The sequence below is a fragment of the Culicoides brevitarsis genome, chromosome 2 (genome assembly GCF_036172545.1).
Source record: "Culicoides brevitarsis isolate CSIRO-B50_1 chromosome 2, AGI_CSIRO_Cbre_v1, whole genome shotgun sequence".
In the NCBI taxonomy this organism is placed as follows: domain Eukaryota; kingdom Metazoa; phylum Arthropoda; class Insecta; order Diptera; family Ceratopogonidae; genus Culicoides; species Culicoides brevitarsis.
In genome coordinates, this window is record NC_087086.1 from 18,967,441 (window position 1) to 18,983,957 (window position 16,517).

General features: G+C 34.7%; 2 protein-coding genes across 4 annotated transcripts; one reads left to right on the plus strand and one right to left on the minus strand.

Moving 5' to 3' along the window:
- Positions 1-402: 402 nt before the first annotated feature.
- Positions 403-1,063, minus strand: LOC134831491 (cytochrome c oxidase subunit 6C-like). The gene is made up of 3 exons (XM_063845226.1): positions 975-1,063; positions 643-814; positions 403-579 (listed from the first exon to the last, which is right to left on the minus strand). Exons 2-3 carry the CDS (start codon positions 804-806, stop codon positions 513-515), a joined length of 231 nt encoding a protein of 76 aa, XP_063701296.1. The 5' UTR covers positions 807-814; positions 975-1,063; the 3' UTR covers positions 403-512.
- A 522-nt stretch (positions 1,064-1,585) lies between these two features.
- Positions 1,586-15,815, plus strand: LOC134830397 (uncharacterized). 3 transcript variants are annotated; one of them, XM_063843863.1, is made up of 7 exons: positions 1,586-1,989; positions 2,595-2,800; positions 7,276-7,507; positions 7,569-7,752; positions 8,502-10,909; positions 11,950-14,401; positions 15,031-15,815. In XM_063843863.1, the coding sequence occupies exons 3-7, from the start codon at positions 7,277-7,279 to the stop codon at positions 15,081-15,083; spliced, it is 5,328 nt and encodes a 1,775-aa protein (XP_063699933.1). In that variant the 5' UTR covers positions 1,586-1,989; positions 2,595-2,800; position 7,276; the 3' UTR covers positions 15,084-15,815. The 3 variants fall into 3 exon arrangements, with proteins under 3 accessions (XP_063699933.1, XP_063699931.1, XP_063699932.1); XM_063843861.1 differs by having other exon boundaries at positions 15,028-15,814; XM_063843862.1 differs by having other exon boundaries at positions 1,586-1,944; positions 15,028-15,814.
- Positions 15,816-16,517: the final 702 nt, after the last annotated feature.

Below are 16,517 nucleotides of genomic sequence, written 5' to 3' on the forward strand. Positions count from 1 at the left end.
TTTTATTAAATATGGAATAAGACCAAAAAACAATTCAATTTTGATGAAATTTTCAACTTTTTTTTAAATTTTCCCGAATGAATTTTCGACTCTTAAATGGGATAAAAACCTCGATAAATTTTGAAATAGTCTAATTTCAAAACAAAAATAAAGTTAAACTCAATATAAAACTTTTAAAACGTTGTTCAATTTACTGACGCAGTAAATGGATGACGCCCAAGCAGTTTTTTGTAACAACAAGCAGTTTTAACGGACATTTGTATGGAAATTCAAAATCAAAAAATGTAAGCATTTTTAAACTGCTTATTTACCAAAAGCGAACCTTCGAGCAAAAAATCGATTTTCAAAAACTTTTGAATATTTCTTCAACTACAACCCCTTCAATGATCCGAAAATTTCCAGTTAGTTTTTCAATGGAATCATTTTTATTTTGAATTTTGTAATTTATTTCTCTCAATTTTTCAAATAGATGACGACAAATTTCCGCTAATACCTAAAAAGTTGAACACAATTTATTTGCATGATTGCAATACTCCAGCTTTTCGCATGCGTTCGAAGGCAGCGTTGTCATCGTAGGTCCTAAAAACAAAAGCAAAAAAAATCATAAAAACTCTCCGATAAAAAAAAACCCTCAACACTCACTTGTAGAATTCAGCATAATCCCGTTTGCGTGGCTCATTGTGACCGAATTTCAAAGCAAGACCGAGAGCTGTACAAACAAGTGTGGTAATACCCAAGCTCTTTTTAATAAATTCAACGTGCAAGCCACGCAATTTGGGCTTTGGGATTCTTCCAACTTCGGACATTTTCGGAGCTGCAAGAAAAACACAAAAAATTACGTAATTTATTTAGAGTTAAATGGAAGATTTATCACGAGTGCCGGCAAGAAATTTGTTGATAAATTCAAAGACGGGCAAGAAAAATGATTAAATTAGATGAAAAACGGAAAAATAGACGGAAAATTAGGTACAAACCTTTTGAAAATAGATTTTCCTTCACAATGCGACTGAAAAAAGTAAAGACAAATGCGGATTGCCTACTAGGACTCACAGTTGTCAAATGAAAAAAAGTCAGAGGGGAGAATCGTTACCTCATTAAATCGGTTATTCAAATAATTTTTAATTTTTTTTTTATGAAAAATTTGATTTTAAACATTCAAAATATTATTGAAATCCTATTAAAATTTGATAAATTTCAAAAATTTTCGAAAATCTGGCCAAAATTTATTAATTTTAAAATTAAACGTTCAGTTTAAAAATCAACCAAACCGTGAATTTTAAGACGACTCCCTCATGAATCGGTTTTCCGGTATAATTGTCAAATTTTTACTGGGAATTTTCCCGTTAATACACTTTTGAACGCCATCTGCCGGGATTTTTGTTGTAAATGTGCACTAGGCTGACAGCCAATCATACCAAATTACATGGAAATCCGGCACGCTCATTGGATACGCCGGAAAACGACTCGTGATTGGTCGAAAGTTGCGCGTGAAAACGAATCGGTGCATGGTTCGCGTGAGAAATTACTCACCGGGCACAAAGTTGGCCCACCGCGCATTTTGTTTAGTCAGTAAAGAAAAAGAAAATGGAGAGGAAAGATGTTATTGTACAAAATTAAACTCCATCATTTCGTCTAAACGGTATTTTATAGATGAAATTAACTGCTAAAATCGGAAAATTATGTTAAAAGACATTGAATTAAGTGTATTTAAATTAATTAATCATAATTTCTAAGTGTTTAAACAGTTGATTTCGTGGCATAATAAAATCAGTTTTTTGCATACTACACCAACCAACCAACCAACCGTACATACACACACACACATACGGGTGTACACGCGACGACATGTGTGTCTGTATATGTCGTGCAGCATACATATGAAGAAAAAACTGAGTGTGTTTCTCCGTTTCATCGCAATGTCAAAAGAATTATATTCGAAAAAAGGTTAGCAAGAAAAACCTATGAAAACTTGCGTGAAACCCAGCAAAAGTATGTGAAAAATGCGGCACGGAGTCTCAGCTGCGACATTTGCATAGTTTTGCCCGGAATTTGGCAACATTTGACTCGAAATTCGGGCATTTTCGCCGACCATTTCCCGAGTAATTTTTTCCTCAAAACAAGATGGCCGCGTTCATACGCCGTACGTACGTACGAGACGCACGCACACTATCACACCACGTATATACGTCGACGTACGACGCGCTGCTGTAAACATGCATGACATACGATCCTTTTGAGGTTTTCAATTATTATTACAATCTTTTTCTTTTTTTGATAATTCTCTGGCCTCGCCTCCAAAAGTCGAACGAAAATCGCGGAAGGGCATGCAAAGCGGTCTGAATTCACGCAACCGGGGACCAAATGGCGGAAATTTCCACGCGATACACGCGAATTATGTAATTTTTGAGCAGTGGCCGTTTGATTTGACTCCGTTTCTGACTCGGTGCTTCATATTGCTCGCATCACAATGACAACTCGGAATTTCGGTCAAAAACTATGCAAAATTTCAGCTTTTTCTCCGATCGAACACAGTAACAATAAACAAACAAACAACAGAATTCTAATCACGATGCTTTTTTTCAAAATATTTACAGAGTAAAATGAAACGTTTAAAAATAAATAACAATAAAAAGCAGAAAATTTCAACGGAATCTTGTTAAAAAGAATTAATAAGAGAAGAAAAGTGAAGGAAATTCATAAAATTGAAGAAGTAACAACAACAACACAGTAAAAAATATAAATATTTTGTGAAATAATAAACCTTAAAGTCCATTGGAAAGGCATGTGAAATAATAAAAAGGTAAAAAATGTGAAATTCTCGAGTTCCGAAGCAAAAATGGTGTCAATATCTGTTTATTAAAACAAAAAAAAAATAAATCTGCTTAGTAATTGTGTGCTCAACGCAATTGGTGTCACACAAGAAGAAGTGTATATGCCCATAAAATAACAAATAAATTCAAGAGTGTGACGACCGACAACTCCGCGCGCGGAAATCGGGTGAAAAATGTCGCGCGGTGTCAGAGCACTGTGGTGGATAAATATTTTTTTACTGCTGCTTCCAGTCATACCATCCATCGGAGCAGCCATGTTATTATTATTATTGTTATAAGCCAACAACATGCGAAGTGAAATTGCGTAGAAAACTTCGTACACGGAGCGCGCGATGTGTGTTTAGCCCACGATATACACTCGCAGCAGCAATATGAGAGTGTATATAAGTAAATATTAAAAAAAAAACACAACATGTTGTATATAAACAAGAGTCATATCATATTTTTTTCGTTCGTTTTTTTTTTCGAAGCACTACTTCCCCGCATAGACTCGCTGCTAGTGCTGCGGCTGCTGCCTCTGTAGCGACCCATGGAGTATATCGGTGTATGCGTATGTGTGTTCTCATGTGTGGATCATAGCTGAATGAAGTGTATATGAATGAAGTCAATTTCATATACACTCACTCACACATGAAATGGAAATCACACCAAAAAAAATCGTGAATGAACGTGTGTGAGAGGACTGTGGACTTCAAATGGGTCAAAATCAAAAAACGATTCTGATTTACTTCAAAAAATACTCAATAGGATCTTGAGATCCGCGGAGGAGCCATCCATATCTATCTATCTACTTCAGCAGAGCTTGAATCTTTGGATTAATTGATTCATTAGTTCATCGAGCTCTGAATCGAGTTTATCAATAAGCGCCATAGAAAGAAGAAACGATCACGAAACTATTCTAAATAGCTGTTTTTGAAGATCGCGGTGATGCCATTCTCAAACCTAACCTAGAAAATTAAACAAAAGTCAACATCCATTAGACAGAAGTTTCATATCATCGATTAAAATTCTCAGCATGTGAACGAACATAAACAAGCTGTAATATTTCTTGTAACGAAATTTTAAAGAAACTTCGAAAGAACTAAAAAATTTTAAACACTTTAAAATAATGAACTTTAGCTCTCATGATATTTGAAATATTTGCATTAACGATGTAGAATCTTTGGAACATATATTCTATTTTCTTACCCGGGATTAGACAACGAAATATTTTTTAACAGAATTGATGGCCAAATTAACCCAACTGAACTGAAACCACAATAGGATCATAGAGGTCCGCGGTGGTGTCGTGTCATATCTATCTAAGCCAACGGAATCCCTGGAATACAATATAATTGAAATCTGGAATTGAAAGTAGAGCGTTAAAGACTATTGTAAGAGTAAACAATGTGAATGACATTACACAAGAAGTCCAATCTAAAGGACTAAAAAACTAAGAATCATCGTCATCTTCAATGCACTTTTTAAGAATTAAATACTGAAGTGACCTTACCGAAGTGAAACTCTATAAGCCAACCAAAAGTCAAAAATACTCTGTGGAAGGATTTGCATAGTAGTAAAGATTTTAATCTCAATCCTGAGTCTCGTTCTAGTAGATCACACTGATTGTGGAGTTAGTAGCTACATATTCGAACAATTTGTTCTTCTTTTCTACCTGGAAAACTTTTTTTCTCTTGAACCAAACTTTCATTTCTTAAAATTGAATTTTTAATTTTATTCCTGAACTTTTATAAACCTTACAAAATAAGTTGTTTAAAACTTTTGGTTTTGTTTCGTTAAAAACAAGCTCAATTCGTAATGATTTTTCTAAGAAAACTACAAAAGTTCAAAACTTATAATGTCAATATGAGAAAACTTTACACTTTTCCCAATAAAAAAAAATAGAAGAAGATTATTAATATTATTATTTTGTTTTTGATGAAAATTAAACATTCATCCACAAATAAAATCAGATAAAATTTTAATTTTAAAACCGGTAAAAAAAAGTTAATTAATGGTTCCCAAAAACTCCAGGTACACAAGCCTATTTTTTTGTCAGTTGAAATTTACATGAGGAAACAGAAAATAAAAACCGTTTTCTTGGCGCGATCTTGTAACAAAACCTTAATAAATAAACGAACACAACATACAATGTTGCTGTCACACATCCACTACCAATACTCGCCTTCATATACTAGGGCACACACATATGATTCTAGAACGCCAAGTGTATCTCGCGTACCGAACTATGTACAATTTTTTTTTTCATTCATATTCTATTTATTAACGTTTAAAATTACATATACACGCGACACGATCACTACCACACACGAATGCGCCGCACAACACGGCATGACGAAATAGAACAACAACAAAAATAATGGTGGATGCTTGCCTCCAAAACGGCGAACCATGCGTTGTGATTGATGCACATCTAAACATGCTTGCTTCCTCGTTTGTTTGTTATGATTTTTTTTTTGTATTTTATGACGTGCCTATCTTTATTAGGTATATATGACAACAATCATCATAAACAGTTTGCAGTAAATAAAAATACTGATTGGTGGTTGACATGAACGAAAAATGCGTCCCTTATCAAAAAAAATATTGAAAAAAAAGTTCAAAAAAATAATAACAACATTGTTGTTGGCGCATTATCGAGAAAAAATATACAATTAGGTAGAAAAAAAATAATAATCATTAGTCAATTTCAGTAAATAAGGGCCTCTATTGCAGAGTAATTGTATATGCATTGCACATGATAATGCTAGAGAGCGAAAAAAATAGACAATTGGCCCCTGTTTAACGTTGTTCGTGGTCGTCGCGCAATTGTGTACGGCGAATATAATAACAACAATTATTTACCTAATAAATAATAAAATAAATAAAATTAGACAAATTACTATCATTTATATTTATCTTGCAACCTCAAACAGGCACAACGACAACGATGAGAGGTCTTGAGTCAACTTTTGGAAAAAAAATAATTTCGCATGAGAAACGTTCTCAATGACGTCATGTTGTGAAGCTTTTTGTGAATATTTCTTATATCTTGATCTTGCAAAAAAAAGATAAAGAATACGATTTTTTTCTATTCATAAAAGAAGATAAATCATTTAATTTAATAATAAATTAAAAACTTTTGAAATATTATTTTAAAATATTTATTTAATTTTTAAAAATTATTTTTGAATTAAATTTTTATTTAGGTCCTTAACTAATTTTCAATTTTCTATTGCATATTTTTTGAGAAATTTCCAAGAGAAATATTTTTACTAAAATTTAAAAAAAGATAAAAATTTTGGTACAATTTTTTACCTCAATTTTTTGAAAAAAGTAATAAAATAAAATATACATATAATAATTTATTTTACTTATTATTTTATTATAATTTAATTATACCTATTTAAAAATAAAAATTCCCTTAAAATAATTTAAAAAAAAAATAATTTTTAGTTTTTAATTATTTTTTGTTAAAAATGTGGGGAAAATAATATTTTTTTTAAGAAAAATGTTCATTATTTTAATTTTTTAAATTAAATTTTTTTTTTATTTTTATGATATTTTAAAATTAGAAAATTTTTACATGCAAAATATTCCTTATTTTTATCAACGAATTTTATTTTTTAGGGAAACTTTGAACTTTCGTTAGATGTCTCTGAAATTAAAATTAAATTAATAAATAACTTGACGTAACTTCAAAGAAGTTGTCAAAAAAATTAAAATTTCGATCAAAAACTGTCATTTTCATAAAAAAAATTACAAGAAATTTTTACATCACACGACACGAAATCATATGTTTCTGTCATAAATTGAGAAAAAAGTACCTTTTGTGATCTCCCCAGTTGTCGAGTAGCAGCAGTTGATCATTAATAAAAAGAAATAATAATAATAATCGTCGTTTTCTTCAGCAATAATGACTACCAGCACGACAATACGTGATGAAAGAAAAGAAACTTTCCATTATTATGACGAATGAACCGCGCGAGACTCGAACATTAGCGTGTAAATATGTGCCGAATAAACATTAACGATCAATTTTTAGCAGTAACGAAGGGTCGTCATGTCACTTCCTTCTCACTTTTGACCTTTTTAAGACGAAAAATTCTTTCGAAATCAGTAAAATTAATTTTTATTTATTTTTTGGATGTCATTTTTTTCGTTTTTTCTGTAAATGATGACCGATATTGCTTATCACGAGTCAGAGAGGAGAAAGAGAATGAAAAACCAAGACGTTGATCGATGTCTGAATAAACAACGGAAAAAATGTTGCCGGCATAGAGATGCCATTGGCTGATAAGATGCGAGCGAGTCCAAACAATGCGCGCTAGAGCGTCACGTTTTCTCTCGTGTAACGTAACGTAACGCGTCGTTATCAGTGTTGACACGATGTTTGCTTCAATTTCAAATCGTAAAATTTTTATTGTGACCCATTTATTAACCTACAACTCGTTTGTTTTTTTAGGATGGTGGCAGATAGTGATGGACAAACATTGACAGCAGTCGTTATCTGTGAAGGGAATATAAGTGATCCCGATTTTCCGGACAGACTAAATGATATTGTCGGGAAATTATCGTCTCTAATAACGCCGGAGGACGAGGAGGGATATGATTCGGATTCTTCCGCGTCGTCCGCATCATCCTCCGCTACGGCGGGCGATGAAAAAGCCAAGAGCAAACGAGTAAAAGTAGCAAAAGTGAGTTTTTTTTTTAAATTTTTTCCGTAGAATTTTTAATAATTTTAATTTTTTTTCGCAGGTTGAGCCATGGAACAGTGTGCGAGTGACACTTTCCATTCCAAAGGAGGCAGCAACGAAGCTGAGAGAGCTTGCGTCTGCTGGCAACAATGCACTGCGAGCATTAGGCATTTTATCCGTGCAACTTGAGGGCGATTCTGTGATATCATTACGACTAGTAGGAAGAGAAATTGTGTTAAGAACAGGTAATTTTCGGATTTTTTTCTGTTTTAACCCTTATCTTGGCCCTAGCAGTGTTTTGTCAAACTGTGAAGGGAATGCTAATGAGGGAAAAGAAATTTTGGAAATACCATTCGTTGATCAAAAATTTGTTTCTATCACTTTAGACGTTTTCTTTTGGTCAGATCCTCACATTTCCAACATTTTCTTATGATTTAATTTGTTTTAAATTAATTATTAATTCCAATTTTATTTATTTTAAACTTAAAAAAAATAAATAAAATAAAAAATATATAAATAAATAAAATAAAAATAAAATAAATAATTAATTAATTTAAATTAAACTAAAATTAATAAGAATTAATGAAATAAAAAAAGCTTAATAATTAAAAAAGAAAATAATAATTTTTTGATAAAAATAATATTTTTTTTTGACAATTCTTTCGGAAGAAATTACAAAAAAATAATTAAATTGAATTTTTAATTAAATTTTTTTTTAAAAAAAAATAATAAATATCAAATATATGAACTCAAATATTTATGAATTTTTAAAAAATAATAAAATAATGAAAAAATATTTTTAAAAAATTTTATTTTTAATTGAATATTTTTCATTTTATTTTATTTTTTTTTTAATTAAAAGAAAGGCAAAATTTAATTTTTAATCAAATTTTTATTTAAAAAAAAAAATAAAATTTAAAATAAATTTATTATGTTAAATTTTGAAAAAAATGTGCATTTTTTAAATTTTTTCCTCAATTTCTCCTCTTTACAGACGGTGCACCCAGCACTTCAAACACACAACAAAGCAGTTCCGCGACAAGCGAACTCGCAAAAATCTTTCAACAACAATCCAGTAGCAACAGTGGACCGATTCACGACCCAGTGCCAGGTACTTCAAAAGTAATTCCGCAACAAAATGGTCCGTTATCGGCGCAACAAGCAGCCGCCGTCGCAGTGCAACAACAACAAGCGATATTCAAGTCACCAAATACCGTGTGCCCAATGGACGGAAAGTTGCCGGTGCACGTACCGACGAATCTCGGCGCCGCGGAAAATGCCGCTGAATATCCGTTCGAAAGCATGATTCAAGCACGTGTGATTCAACGACGCGAAAATACGCTCGGCATGAGTCCGGCGTCGTCGCCAGCGACAACAACGTCTCCGAATGCCGCAGCGGGAACGTCATCATCATCGCAAACATTTGTGCAACCAGCTCCTCCGCCGCCATATCCAGCCAAGGGAGTTCTGGGATCGCCAAATGCCGCAACGAATGCGGGCAATAACAACATCGCGATATCGAGCCCGCTGCTCGTGAATTTGCTGCAAAATGAGGGAGCGGGTCCGAGTAACGGCAAGCAGCAAGTGACGCCGCAAGATCGTGTAAATAGCGCTAACATTAGTAATAGTAGTGGTAATGGTGGTAATAAATGTACAGTTAATAATAAGGGTTTAATGTCAAAGTCGACGCTAGTTACATCACAACAACAGCAGCAGCAGCAGGTGGCTGGTACACATGATAAACAAGCAATTGTTATCAACAATAATTTACTACTGAACAAGTCTCCAAACAGTAACGAGTTAAGTAATTCGCCTTTGCAACAACAACAACAACAACATGGAGTCGTCGTCGCGCAATCATCTCCAGTGCCTTTACCAACAAACGCAAATAATGCTGGACAGATGCGCCGTCAAATGTCTGGCAATCAAATTTCGTCACTTCCAATGCAGCAACAGCAAGTGCGAGCGCAGCAATTGTACTTTGCTCGTGCGCCGAACAGCAATCAGCAGCAATTTGTCGTGCCAAATGCGCTACGACAGCAATTACCGCAGCAGCAGCCAGGCATGAACGCCACTTACGGCAATGTGCGATGGAAGATGGAGCAGCAGCAACTGGATCCGGACTGCCAGGAATTCGATCGGTTCCAAAAAATGTACAATCATAGTCAGCAACAGCAAGAAAATACTCAAGGAACTGCAGATTTGCCACCGAGCTACGGGCAGCAACAAGCCTCCAGATCTGCCGTTTCGCAACAACAACAACAAAACGCCGATCCGCTGGGCTTGGGCAATCTCGCCGACCTGGCAGACCTCACCAAGAACGATCTAGACTCGTTATTGCCTTCCTTACATCCACACGACCTGGATTCCGCCTTACTTGCCTTCGACACGAAAGGCACCTCATTAGACTCACTCCTAGACATAGATTTGATAAGTAGCTTAGACACGACGACGACGACGACGCCGATGTCGGGGAACTCCGCGGCTAATCATTCGCAGCAACTCACAAATGGTCCAATCGTAGAAACTAATCACATCTCATCATCATCATCATCCAACAACTCACCTCAAGTGCAATTGAAACAACAACAACAACAACCAGCAGCAGCGACTCGCGTGACGAACGAAAATCCGCCGCCGCAGCGATTTCTCATCAACCCCCTAACTGGCGACATGGAGATCACACAAGTGGAGGACACGAGTGAGCAAGACGCTAACAATGTGGCTTTAGTAGGGGCAGATTTTCACGAGACATACAAGAGTGACGGCGACGCCGACGACTACGACGACGAGAGTTCACGCGGCACAAATTTCTCCGCGAAATATCTCACCTCGGACATGAGTGACACGGAAAAATCCAACCAGTCCGGCGACATGTTCTTGCAGGCGCAAGCGAAAACGGGCGCCAAAAAGGGCGGGCGCACGAAAAAGGAGAAAGTTTTGAATCCGGATGGCACGGTGGTGAAAGTGGTCAAGGAGAAACCGGCAAAAACGCGCGTGAGTAAGGTGAAAAAGGCCGTTATTACGCCGGTTCCGTCGCCAACGGGAGGCGCGAATGCCGAGTTGAAGTTGCGATTGAAACTTGAGACGAGCGGAAGTGGAACGCCGACAGCGAAGAAACCGATAGCGTCGAAACCCACGGCAATGGTAGCGCAACAATACAATTTTAATGCGAGTATTGCGCAGCAATTTATGCAACAGTCGCAAACGACGCAGCAGACAGCGACGACGGCGGGAAATGCGGTAAATTCTGTGGGTAATGTCGCTCCTGCCAGTGCTGGAGAACAATCTTCGACGGAGGAGCCGCGAGTTCCGCCATTGCACATTAGCATAAAGAACAAATCGGTTGTTATCAAGTCGGGAGCGTCGGGACATAAGAAGGAGAAGAAACGATTTCTAAGCGTAAGTTTTTATTTATTTATTTTTTTTTTAATTTAAAGTCGTTACAAATTTTTTTCAAAAATTTTTGTTCTGTAAAATATGAAAATTCAGGGAATAATTTTAAAAAAATATTGAAATATTTTTTTAATACAAATTGACTAAGAATAGTCGAAATTTTTTTTGCAATTATCAGGAATAATTAAAAAATTATTTAAAATTAAAAAAATTTAATGTATGAAAAGTTTAATTTTTTCAAATCAGTGAAAAGTTTAATTTTTTCTTAATTTAAAAAATTTTCTGCGAAAAATATGCGTTGTAAAAATTTAAAAAAAAAGTTAAAAATTTCGTTTCATTTTTTTACTTAATATCTAAAGTTATCGATTTTATCTAATTTTTTGAATATTTCCGCTAAAATGTGAAAAATTATTGAAAAAATAATTTAAATAAAAAAAATTAATTGAACTGAAATGAAAATAAAACTTAATTTTTTTTTTATTTAAAAAAAATTAGAAAAATTTAAAAATTAAGATTCATTAATTTAAAGTTAAATTACAAATATTAAAAATAAAATTGAATTCATTTTAAATTTAATATGAAATTAGTGAAATAAATCTATGAAAAAAAAAAACATGAGAAAAATCTATATGTAAAAAAAATTATTTTTTACCAAAATACATTTTTGGATAAAAAAAATCCTTGAAATTTTAAATTCTCAAAAAATTTATAAAAAATCAAAATTTTTTCAAAAAAATTCTTGAAATATTATGAAAAATAGCAATTTTTGGTCAATTTTAAATTAAAAAGGACACAGAAGAAAAAAGTTTGAATTAAATTTGGAACGACCTTATAAACCCTTATCTTGGCCCTAGCAGTGTATTACCAAACTGTAAAGGGAATGCTAATGAGGGAAAAGAAAATTTTTGGAAATACCTTCATTGATCAAAAATTTGTTTCTATCACTTTAGAACGTCTTGTTTTGATCAGATCCTCACATTTCCAACAAAATATAATTTTTTTTTCAAACATTTTAAACTAAAATTATTTTTAAAATTTTTTTTTAGCAATCGGGAAGTGAATCTGGAGATGATGCAACACTACGACTGAAGAAGAAAAATTCTGAATTGCTGAAAATGATGAATGAGGAAGGAGATGCAAAACGTTCGACGACAACACATGAGATATCTAGTCCAAATGGGATGTTGGGTCCGGATGGTAGCAAAAAACGACGCTTAAGTACAGCAGCAGCTGACACCGCCGACAATCAATCCGTTGTTGGTTCCACAAATATCGGCACCATCGGTTCCTATTCCCTGATAAATCATCTAAAGGAGAAAAGTAACCTGCGAACGTTACTGAAAACGGGCTCGATGACGAATTCGGCGACAAATCCAGTCACGACGGCGCAAAAAGTCGACGCGTCTCAAGAACAACCAGCTCAACAAACAGCGAGTCCAGTGAAAAGTATAATAGTGAATTCGATGACGGCGACGACGACGACGGCGCCCGTTGCCAGTAGTAAGACGACTTTGAAGGCGTTGTTGACGCACGGCAGCGACAGCATGATAAACGAGGAAAAATTTAAGCAAAAGTTGTTGGAAAATAGTGAGGTGGCGGATGCGGGCGGTGGTGGAATTACGGAAACGTCAAAAGCGTCGACGGATGGGACATTTCAGAACAACGTCGCGACTAAAGAATGCGTAAAAACGACGCCAAGTGATACTTCGACGAATGCCGGTACGAATATGCAACGACCGGTGCAAAGTTCGCCGAAGCGCGAAACAATCGGAAGTGGCGGCGGCGTGTTAATTGATCCGTCGTTGTTGCAGCAAAATGTCCGCGGATCGCCAGGATCTCAGGCACAAGGCGAGGACAGCGGGATCGAGTCGATGGATGCGTTGTCGGAAAAATCGCCGCACCAAAACAGTCACAGCCCCCAGGGAGGCACCAACGAAAATCTGTTGCTGAGTAGTCGTGCGCCCGACGCGACAAACGCTGCAGCCAACAGTGCGCCAAGCGGCGTCGGAAATAGTACAAATAACAACAAAGTGAGTGTATCGGACATGCACTCGAGTGTCGGAGGCGACGCTGGTGCGCCAGACGATTACTACGAGCCAAATGATATTGAAGCAGCTCTCGCCAACATGGAAGGCATAGACGAAATTGTCGCGAACGAAGTTTCCAGTTACGAAAAAGAGACGAAAATCAACGGGGATCACAGTGCAATAGTCACATCCAAGTCCAATCTGCTAGCGGATCTCGGCGAACCGAAAGAAGACAAATACGAATTTCACGATTCGCCGCAGACGCAAACGCTTCTACGCCCAAGCAAAGATCTGAACGAGAACAAAAACGAAGTTATCACGAAAGACGAGTGTTGTAATGTGACGCCAAGTGGCACGGCAGCAAATCCAGGCACAAAACCGACGATCAAGAAGGAAGAAAAGCCGGAAACGATCAAAGATGAGTTACTGGAGCCATGCCCGGTGCGAACAACACCCGCTTTGTACACCTACTCGAATAGTGATAAATATCGCGGTGACATGAACGACACGCCAGACATCAAAATCGAGACCCCATCGCCCTCGGATAAGATGTTACAGCAACTTTCGATCGAAATTCCGCAAAATAACGAGAACGACAACTCAACTCGAATACGTACTAGAGCCAGCAGCAAGCTCGAGAGTCCCCTCGATTCGGTGGGTGCCAAGCAAAGTCCGCAAGACTCGCCCGCTGCCAATCTGAAAGCGACTCTCTCGAAACTGAATGCGGCGGCAATCGATCGATTAAGTCCCAAGGGCGGCAATCAGGTGAACAAGAAGCGAAAACGTGCCGGCTCCGAAAGTTCAAATCAATCCTGCGTAAGTGATGACTTGCAAACACGAACAAAAAAATCGAAAAAGACGGAAAATGACACGAGCACCGCGCAAAATGCGACTCCAGCGAAAGTGGCAGCGAAACCTGTCGTTAATGCCGTTAAAGCTGCTGTGACGAACCAAAAATCCGCTGTAATTGATGGCACCCCGGCAAAAACAGTTGTTGGTCGAACCCTCAAACGGAGCGAATGTTCGTCGGATAGTGACGAGCCACTAATTGAAATTGCCGGCAAAGTAAGGAATTCGAAATTGAATCGTTCAGCGTCGTCATCGACGTCGTCTTTAACGGGCGATTGCGAAAAAGTGCTGCGAAATCATCGAGTTGTGAATGCGAATAATGTTCAGCCACAAACGCCGAATAAAGTTGCGACGAAAGCTGTTGCCGCGCCAACGACTCCCGTCAATTCGACGATCGGAGGAGGCGAAGAAAAGATCAGTACGAGAAGGAGTGTTCGAATGACAAGTTCTGCATTGTCGACGACGGCAATCAATCAAAAGGCGAAAATACAACAACAGAATCCGGGATTGCAAAATGTGACGAATACGCCAAATAAGCAGGGAAATGGAACGTTGGGTGCTGGCGTGAAGGAAGTTGCTGTTGAAGGGACACCAGAAGCACGTCGCAAGACACGCAGTGCAGGTAATTATCAAATTTTCTTAAAAAATAATTCAAAAATTTGTTCAATTTTAAATTTTTGTTCTAAAAATTTTTACTAAATTTTTTAAAAATATAAAAAAAATTAAAAATTTTAGAGTTTTCAAAAATGCGAAAATTTAAAAAAAAATCATTGGAACTTTTTTTAAATTTAATTTTCGTCAAAAAATGGTTAAAAAGCTCACTAAACTTAAAAAAACTTTTTTCTGATTTTTTTTTATTTCAAAGTTAAATTTATTAAATTAAATTAATTTTAAAATTTTTCTTCGATTATTTTTTTTACGAACAGAGGAGAAAAAAACATATACCCATTTAAATTTTTTTCAATATGAAACGATTAATTTCAAGTTTTGAGAAATTTTGAGGTTGAAATTTCTTAATTTTAAATAAAATTTTAAATTTTTTAATTAAAAAAAAAAAAACATAAAATACGTTTAGTAGTTTAATTCGAGTTTAATAATTTTTTAAAATATCATGTATAATTTTTTAAAATTATATATTTAAAATTAATCAAATAAAATCTTCTTAAAGCTAAAAAAAAAAATTATAAAAAAAATTACACATTATTAATCAAAAGAAATTTTTTAAATAAATTTAATTTTATATTTCAGCAGGACTCGATGGCACCGAAGGACGTCGCCGCAGAAATTCGCGTGACGGAAAGTGACCTTCAGAGTTTGGCTCCTCATCCTCTCCGCTCTCGCCAAATTCACCGACATCGCCATCGTCCTCAATATCAATATCATCCGCATCATCGACGATGGACAGCATGGGTGAGGTGCCATTAGCATCTTTTGCAGCCGCTGCCAACAACAAGCGATTACAAGCGCCCACAACGAGCGCCACTGCGAACGACAACAACAACATTTCGAACAACAACAACTTCACCAACAGCGATTGCAGCTTGGACGAATTCGTCTCCAGTGACGACAGTAATCTCGAAGTGTCCGTAGTTACAATTTCAATGTATTAGTGAGCAAATAGGAAGAAAAGCAGAAGACGCGACAATGAAATCATCCTCCTCCTCCTTTTTAAGTGTACCAAAATTTTCCTCAACTTCTTAAAATAACTAGAAATAATACTTTAGAACTCTATTACTTTATTACTGCAAGAAAAATAAGAAGAAAACATGAAAATAGGCAAGTGACAGAAAAACACACAAGAGAAAAATGAATAAAAAAGTGTCTTACTATTTATTATTATTATCAACATATTAAATAATAATAACATAAAAACAAGTCGTTTAGTCTGTAAAATGTACTGAAAAAATATTAAAATAGTGAATATAGTTGTTAACAAAAACAAACAAAATATAATAATACAAAATAATAGCAAAACACAAAAAAAAATATTAGGACTCATAAAATAATCAAGAGAAAGGTACAAGAACACATTTTTAAAAATTAATTAAATTTCGATGAATTTTTTCAAAAATTATAATTTTTTTCAAAAATACTTACTTTTTCTTCTAATTTTTATTTTTACAAATTTCTTTCAACTTACAAAAAACAACATATACAATTAATACTATATAAAAACGAATGAATTGATTTTATTACCAGAAGTATTATTATTAAAACATTTATATATCATATATCTTTTATCAATTACTTTAACAATAATAATCACTTATGTTAATAATTAAAAAAAATAATAATCATACAAACTTCATATTTTACTTTCCTCACTTACTCATATATTCACTCAAGAAAAAAAAAGATTTTGGTATTTTATTAGTAGGAAATGGACGCTGTAATCGATTATTATTATATTAAATTGATAACAAACTGCTTAAAAAAATATAATAATAATTATAAAGCTTACAAAACAGCAAAGTTGCTTATAAAAACATGAGAGCTTCTATGTTATATATAATTATTTTATTTCTTTTTAAATGAAATGATTACTACACAAATTAAAAAAAAAATACGCAGATATTGACTTGTGTAAATAAATATAATTTTTTTGTATATTTTAGACTTTTTTAAATTTCATTAAGATTTATTATTAAAAATAAACAAGAAAAAAAAAAGAAAAATTATATAAGTTATAATCAAATATAATTATTAATAATGTTAATGTTGTAGAGAAGAAACTTGCT

What these genes read in the sequence shown, in the direction of transcription:
- LOC134830397 (XM_063843861.1), top strand. Translation starts at nt 7,277, where the DNA reads ATGGTGGCAGATAGTGATGGACAAACATTGACAGCAGTCGTTATCTGT. An exon ending in AGAAATTGTGTTAAGAACAG is followed by an intron (nt 7,753 to 8,501) that starts GTAATTTTCGGA and finishes TCCTCTTTACAG; the next exon opens with ACGGTGCACCCAGCACTTCA. An exon ending in AGAAGAAACGATTTCTAAGC is followed by an intron (nt 10,910 to 11,949) that starts GTAAGTTTTTAT and finishes ATTTTTTTTTAG; the next exon opens with CAATCGGGAAGTGAATCTGG.
- LOC134831491 (XM_063845226.1), bottom strand. Translation starts at nt 806, where the DNA reads ATGTCCGAAGTTGGAAGAATCCCAAAGCCCAAATTGCGTGGCTTGCAC. An exon ending in GATTATGCTGAATTCTACAA is followed by an intron (nt 580 to 642) that starts GTGAGTGTTGAG and finishes TTTTGTTTTTAG; the next exon opens with GACCTACGATGACAACGCTG.